The following is a 7630-nucleotide window of genomic DNA, read 5'->3' on the forward strand; positions in this document are numbered from 1 at the left end:
GCATGTCTGGTTGTCGGTGGAACATCTTGCCTTTCGAGTGTACTAAAAAACATGCTTTAGAGTGAGGCTTTATGGTTTCCAATAGTGAAATTTTGCTTAATGCATACATGTTGTTAGCATGTCATGAGTGAGATGTCATGACACGTTATATCCTAATGATGCAATTTGATATCTCCCCAGGCCAATACACTACACTCGTTAATTCGGATAAGCTCAATATTCAAAATATTAAAATTAAAATTAATAATAATAATCGATCTTAATCTTTCTTCACTTCAGAATATTATTTTAATTTTTTTTGATAAGTTCATCCGTATACAATCTGACCCAATAAGTATCTACTTATACGATCATCAAAGCATTGCAGTCCGAATACACTTGTGAAAGCAGCAATGGAGTCGACGTGATATCTACTTATCGTGGCTGTTGGTCCAACACTCCCGAACCGAGTGGCTCGGACAACATGGGTGGGCAGAGACCCTTATAGCCTCGACATTTGCGCTGGCACGCACCGAACCAATGCCGTGCGATGCGCCCGCCTCCTCCGTGCGTACACAGCGCATTCATGGCAACCCATCACACGCCCAGCAACACCAGAGCTGAGGCAAAGCTCACAAACGACACGCTAAAGAGAACGAGGGAGTTAATGCTGATTACATTAAGACAAGTATTTTCCAACAGCTCCTTCACATCATCGACATACGAGGAAGGTGATGTCAGTATGTCCACTGCTGGGGGAGCCCCATCTCATGTGCTGCTGCTGCGGCAGTCCGCTGGGCGGTGAGGTGATGTTTCTTTCTCTGATGTGACTGTGCCTGCACCGCCCCACTTCAACCGATGAGAAGAGCCTCTGTCGAACACATTTCCTTAGCTCAGGAAGACAGCACCCGCGGAGCTGAAACAAACTCGTCTACTTACCACGACTCAGAACGAAGCCACCGGGGAAGCGTTGCTGCGCTGCGAACTCATCCAGCCTCAGGTTCAATGCTTGCACCACTCGATCAGGAACCAGAACGGTCGAACAGGCTATACCATGGAGGAAGACATGGGAAGCCACCGAGAACAAAGAGAAACAAGACAAACTAGTCTGGACGACAAGAGAATCTGCTAGATTCCGCACTATGTGGCACGCTTACCGGCCCTTTTCCGTCGCTCGAGCATGTTGTCGGCAGTCCGGGGCAGGAAGACGCCGGTGCCGGCGGACTCCTTCCGGGCCCTGGAGTTGTTGAGGAAGACGGCATGCATCCCAGAGGCCGGCAGCGAAGGCGGCCACGCGGAGGAAGATAGGTCCAGTGGCCACCCAGGTTTGCTCTGCCTTTCCCAGGCCGCGCAGAGCTGCTGTTTCATCATTTGCTGCCGCTTCAGGTGATAGAACTAGCAAAGAACACCAGAGGTCAAAGATCGGAGGTGGATAACGCGGTACGAAGAATCAGACGCTCACATAAGCTGCTTGTAGTCGATGACGGGTGAGAACCGGGCCTGAGGCGTAGTATCCTCCGGTGGTGCTCTTCGGCTGGCCAAGCATCCCGTGGTCGTAAAGGCTCTGGCAGCGACCGAGATCGCGGAGCAGGTCGCAGGGCTCGTCCTTGTGCCGCTGCTCCAGCGGAGACGACGAGACCAACGAGGGGCTATCGGGGCTCCTCTTGGTCGACGCGGACCGCAGGCAGAGCGCGGACTGCAGCAAGCGCCCCATGCCCTACCACCCATGTCAGCGGACTCGAGGCCCCTCATGGCTTCGTCGCTAATGAGAAGTTACGGCTTCTTTACGTCATCGTCGTCCTGGGGAAAGCAGCGAGCCATCTGATGGGAGAGCCTGGCCATGTAGTCGCTCTCTGTAACGGGATCACAACCTACGCGGGACTCACAGGGAAAGCGAGACCCTGCGAAGCCCGCGTTGGCTCCTCCCTGGCGGATGCAGTCGCCGCGGAGGAACTCCGAAGGCGGCCAAAGCGCTCCGTCCTCGCACGCGTTCGCCATCAAACACAACCACAACAATAATGGCCAACGACCAAACAAGCAACTCGACGAGCGCTTCCTCGGAAGCGGGTAGTTCAAAGGACGAGGGAGACTGAGCGATCAAGGAGGAGAAGGGTGGGTTTAGGTTTTGGCCTGCCCTTTCTCTTCTCTTATGGAAGAGATGGCTTTATCAAAACATGGTTGGAAGAGGAAAGTGGAGACGTAGAGGGTGGGGAATATAGGGTTTCCTTTTGTGGGATTAGTAAACTGGAGGACGGACGACGAGGTGAAGAGGAAACCCTAGTTTACATTGGACTCATTTGATGTCGTGCACCCACCCGACCAACCCGCCACTTTGTCTTGCTTAACATTTAAGCCCCCCTCGCTTGAACGTGATGGACCCATTTCACCCTATATCCTCTCTTTCATCTCTAGGATATATTATTAGAAATAAAAATAATATTTTTTATGCTCTAAATGTGCGAAGAAATAAAATAACGATCATTTTTTAAAATTTAAAACGTGTCGAGGAGGAATGCTTTCAGAATTTATTGATTACAATATGATATTTTAGAAAAAGTGAGAAACTTATTAGATGGGATAAGCAAATCCCATGGAGTTTAGTAGATATTTTGGAGTTAACGTGTTACATTTTTGTTTTAATAAAAAAAAGGGATCATTGTGGTCCATAATCATATTGATTTAAGTATAACTCAAAGATAATTCTTATATGGGGGAGTCGGTGGAGATTGTTTCCACTGCCCACTCATTTTTGGAAGCTCCTCATCCAAACAAACCACTAATAAAAGCTTATCATGTGCATTAAAATATACATTTGTGAGCAACCTGACAGCCACACTGCGGTAAAAAACTGGAGGCGACGACTCGAAACAGCTTCTCTGCTGCCCAAACCTGAAATTACGTACAAAGACAATTACTTCGTACATAGACAGTAGTATCTTACGACGTGCGAATCGAAGACCCCGAGAAAGAACTGGGAAGTGACACTTCATATGGTGGTTATGCTGACTCCTGTAAGTAGCTAGCACACCGAGACAGCAGTAGCTCTCTAAACACCAACTAGGAATCCAAACAGTGAACATTAGATTAGCTGAAGAAGTAAAGCTTTTGAAAGAAGAGTATCACACTAAAGAATTCTGATACCGTGAAGATACAAATACACAAAAGATTAAACCAGTGAGACCAGAACAGCATGTGCTGTTGTCACAGATTACCATTAGAATATGGTGTGGTCCTCGGATTAGTAAATAATGGGAATATGAATTATTTTTGTTCTTCTGCGTAAATCAAAACCCAATTCTTAGGAGATACTATATCAAGAAAAGGTGACTTCTTCAAATGGCATTATTAGCTTTTTGAATTCTGCTAAATAAAGGTAATCAATCTCATGTCGCTTACTTTCAATCAATTAATCAATCTCTAAAGGCATATTACCTTTTAATCTCATGTTGTCTCCCCTGTTCATCACTTCAATAATAACATCTGAGATTAAAAAAAAAAGAAATTATTAACATTGAGCTAAAAGACAATAATAACCTTCTCATTACTAATTTTAGTCAAACTATGGTCAATGCTATGGAAGATAAAAGAATAAGAAATCACTAACATTGAGCTAAAAGACACTAATAACCCTCTCATTATTAATTTTAGTCAAACTATGGTCAATGCTATGGGCAAAAAAAAAAAAAAAAGCAAAATGCTGGTGCTCCACATGTAAAATTTAGTGCTCCAAATTAGACCGAAGCTTATGGGCCAACAGAGCTTTGCTATTTCTCCTCTCCACTCCATCCATAACTAATACACACACTGAAGAGAAAAAAAATTCCGAGTTTTATGTAATGAGAAGAGGAAGCTGGAAATAATCTACAAAATTGACAAAACGAGCTTCTCTATCAAGAGCTATAGGAAACCGAGCTCGAGCCAGCTGACAAAAAATAAAGACAAGTCCTGCCTGCTCTGCAAAATACGCAAAATATGCAGACCTGGAAAAAAGATCCAGGTCAACTTCAACTCGTCACCCAAGTGTTTAAGTGTAAGAGAAGTGAGTGAAAAGTGCACAGAGCGAGTGGCGCAAAGCAGGCCATTTGGGTCAAGCAGAGTGGTGCAAAGCAATGTTGACGGTTGCAATATAGCATTTCAAAACACTGTTAGGGTCGATGCACATAAGTACGCGAGTCAGTTTAAGAAGGAAAGATCATCGATGAAAGAGTCACAATTGGATGCATGACAAACCAACCTTTCAAATTCAACAACAACAACCCTCACAGTTGAGGGGCGACTACATGAATCTTCTCCCATGACTGAGCACCATATATGACTATATATTCACTTAAATCAAGCACATTCAGATAATCTATCTATCATTGTTCTAATAAAACCAAAGGTAGATGTTTAAGCAATTATGCCATATCAGTCAGAGAACCTACCACTCTAAAAGGGGTCAGTTGAGAGAAGAAGAGTATTCGAGTAAAGATCTAATCAATTTGCAATTTGAGGAGCTCACGAAAGATACAAGTCATGCTGAGTGGTGGGTTAAGCTTGTATATGCAAGCAGCTCACTAGCTATTATGGTTAGAGAGGCCAAACAAAAGATTGTTTGAGCAAATTTAGGAACTGAATTGACCTTGTGAAATATGGTCATAAAAAAATAGACATGAAGGAACATTCCATCGCACCAAATGGTTTTTAAAATACTGTACAGTAAAACACGATTTGGGAGGGGTAACAGAAGGCGACATACTCCAAAGTATGTTAAATCTTCAAAGGTTACTTGACTGAAAAGCAGCAGCAACCTAAACATTCTTAGCGCCAGTCATCTGCTGAAGCTTCATCCAAAAATTTGCAATCCTATTGACTCTTTAGGATGATGCAATAAGAATAGGTCATCAAAGGCCATCCAATTACTTGAGAAGTAATAAATACAGGCCAACCATGATTTTCATAATTTTGACAATCTTTCTTAAATAAATGTTCATCTTCCATATACTAACAATTTGTTACGGCCAAAAAGCGGCACAATGCTTCAAAATGGTGTCGATTTGAGGAAATGACATGCTTTTTATATTTCAGTATACAAAAATAATTGGACATCCAATAAAGCCTATAGTAGATAACACAGTCCAAACGGATGTTTGCATAGGTGTAAGAAAAGAAATGACCCAAAACAGCAATAAATGAATATTTTGAACAAGAAAGTTCCATTATGATGGTAATGTTCTATTGTTAAAGAATCTACCAAAGCCATACATAACTTCATGACCTATCAAAGAATATGCTAAACCCGGACACAGATAAGAGGCAAGCACTTCTAGGTTCAAAAGTTGTAACATCATGAAACATCAGGACAAACTTACTTGAGCATCTATCATGTGTAGGAACTTAATAAGATCACTAGTCTCATGAAGTGAAAGAATACTAATTAAGGAATAGCTTGAAACAATAAAACAAATATCAGTAAAATTTACGCAATGGAAATATGTGAAAATAGAGCCCAAGGCTTCAAACTACCTTCCTCCTCTATTAAAAGAAGAGCATACTGATCTAATCAGTGTCTTCAGTAGTACAGGGAACCTGATTAATTAATAAATTAGGGAAACAAACAAATAAATTTATTGAATTGCTACTCTTGAACTCATGGTATTTAGATAAAGCACATAGACCTATGCCATACCTTGCCACCATTCACCTCTGTTTGCAATGTTAGCGTCACCTGAATCATCCCCTTCATCAGCTTTTTTATCCTGGTAGCATTAGAAAGTAAGGTTGGTTACAACAGTGGGACATGTTGGTTTCCTTTTAGTTATGTAATTTTTTGATTCCCTTACACTTTTTGGAGCTCCAGAGACTTGGTTGGAAGGAGAGCTGACATAGAAATCTCGACCACCATAGTGCACAGATGAGCACAAGTAGGTCGATTCTTCTGATTGATTGGGATCGACTGGTTTACCATCCTTGGTCCACGTAGTTTGCCTTCTGCTGGGACTTCCCTGAGATTTCCCATCTGCGCAGGGAGATTTAGCCCTTCTGGTCAACTTCTAATTGTTTAAACAAAAGACAAAAACAAGAACAAGAAAACCTAACAGCATTGCTTCGAGATTTTACATCAAAATAGAACACTTAAAACTCAATAGTGGGAGAAGATCTCCATATACCCAGACCCAAATAGTTGTGACATTGCAGCTTCAGCTTCTTCTTCTTGTTGTTGCATAGCAAAAGAAACAATGAACACTCGGTGGGTGCTTATGATGTTCATGGTTTACTTTATTGAGGACTACATGTATCTAATGGATTATAAGAACTTGATTAAACTGCAAGAAAGTAAAAATGGGGGACGGCCTAATTTAGCAGAAACAATGAATAGAAAACCTAGTCGAAATCAACCATGAGTTGGTTCATGATCAAGGACCTGCTGCAGCGGCCTGAGCGTTCCCGATCAGATCATCTGTCCTTCGCTCGCTGGAGGTCCAGAACAAGTCACTCTCTGCTGAATCCTTAGACATCTCCTACAACGTCGTAGAACAGAACACATTCATTTAGGACCGGTTCTAATCATTACGTAGTAAATTAAGAGGAGATGCCAAAACAATTAGGCAGTAATCAATTTGCCTTAAAATCCGAAACCCTACTATAATCCTAGTCCTTCAAACAAATAATCCACTACAAGTCGTGAAACCCATCATCGATCACCCATTGAGAAGAGCCAACCGTGCATACCGTGGAACCAGTGGGGAAGACACTGCTGAAGTAGCCGGGCGACAAGGCGGAAGAAGAAGAAGAGGAAAAGGAGGAATCGGCGGGCGTCCCCGCACTCTTCCTGATGTCTAACAGTTCATCGGCAATCGAAGATGACGATGGCTTCTTTTCTCCTTCCATTCGACCCTTCCCCCCCCCCTCTCTCTCTCTCTGTCTCTCTCTCTCTCACTGCAGACAACACTACCACTCACCACGACCACTTTGCGTTGTTCTATGGCTCATCGCCCCAGAAGAGGAGGTATAAATAGGGCGAGAGGAAGTAGGGGGAGTGACACGTGACAGGCGACAAGGCATAAAGCGAGCACAGTCGGCGACGCCACTGCTCATGTGACGTGTCGTGTCGTCCTCGAGTTCACTCCATGTGCTCCCATGAAACCCCTCTCTCCCTCCAACCCCTCTCTCTCTCTCTCTCCCCCCTCCTCGCTGTTTGGTATCATCGTTTCGAGTCTATTCTCTATTTTTAGACAAATTAAATATTATTTTAAAAAAATACGTAAATAAGAAATATATTAAATATAAACTGCATTATTATCTATGTTATGAGTGGATAAGAGCGTAAACGATAGCCCATCTTATTCGTACGAGTGAACGTGGGTCCCACACGTGCAACCGGATAAGAAGCGAGCGGCCACGTGCCTCTCCGCATCGAGTCCCGGTCACACACCTTTGATGTTACGTGGGATAATTAGTACGAGTCGTCGCTAGATGACAGCAGAAGCCACGCCGTTTTCCCCACCATTGGTGAGGCAGTCGGAAGCACCGCCCTCACTGCCGTCTCCGTCACGATCAGATGAAGAGGACCAAACTTGAAACACGGTGACGATGAGCCTCCAATGATGATGTCCAATGACTTCAAATCAGTGAGAAAGCATACGATAAAGTATGCTTCCCACATCGTCTC

The 7630-nt window shown here is 43.4% G+C and overlaps 2 protein-coding genes across 3 annotated transcripts; both read right to left on the reverse strand.

Annotated features, from left to right (window-relative positions):
- Positions 1 to 639: 639 nt before the first annotated feature.
- Positions 640 to 2620, reverse strand: LOC135645754 (uncharacterized). The gene is made up of 4 exons (XM_065164424.1): positions 1442 to 2620; positions 1137 to 1374; positions 919 to 1026; positions 640 to 815 (listed from the first exon to the last, which is right to left on the reverse strand). Exons 1-4 carry the CDS (start codon positions 1691 to 1693, stop codon positions 748 to 750), a joined length of 666 nt encoding a protein of 221 aa, XP_065020496.1. The 5' UTR covers positions 1694 to 2620; the 3' UTR covers positions 640 to 747.
- A 136-nt stretch (positions 2621 to 2756) lies between these two features.
- Positions 2757 to 7026, reverse strand: LOC135645755 (uncharacterized). Of its 2 annotated transcripts, XR_010498855.1 has the most exons (7): positions 6691 to 7026; positions 6383 to 6479; positions 5802 to 5977; positions 5648 to 5717; positions 5485 to 5547; positions 3412 to 3459; positions 2757 to 3036 (listed from the first exon to the last, which is right to left on the reverse strand). XR_010498855.1 is itself a non-coding variant. In XM_065164427.1 (6 exons), the coding sequence occupies exons 1-6, from the start codon at positions 6847 to 6849 to the stop codon at positions 3026 to 3028; spliced, it is 561 nt and encodes a 186-aa protein (XP_065020499.1). In that variant the 5' UTR covers positions 6850 to 7024; the 3' UTR covers positions 2757 to 3025. The 2 variants fall into 2 exon arrangements, 1 of the variants encoding a protein (XP_065020499.1); XM_065164427.1 differs by lacking the exon at positions 5485 to 5547 and having other exon boundaries at positions 6691 to 7024.
- Positions 7027 to 7630: the final 604 nt, after the last annotated feature.

Source organism: Musa acuminata, chromosome BXJ3-8, assembly GCF_036884655.1.
Source record: "Musa acuminata AAA Group cultivar baxijiao chromosome BXJ3-8, Cavendish_Baxijiao_AAA, whole genome shotgun sequence".
In the NCBI taxonomy this organism is placed as follows: Eukaryota; Viridiplantae; Streptophyta; class Magnoliopsida; order Zingiberales; family Musaceae; genus Musa; species Musa acuminata.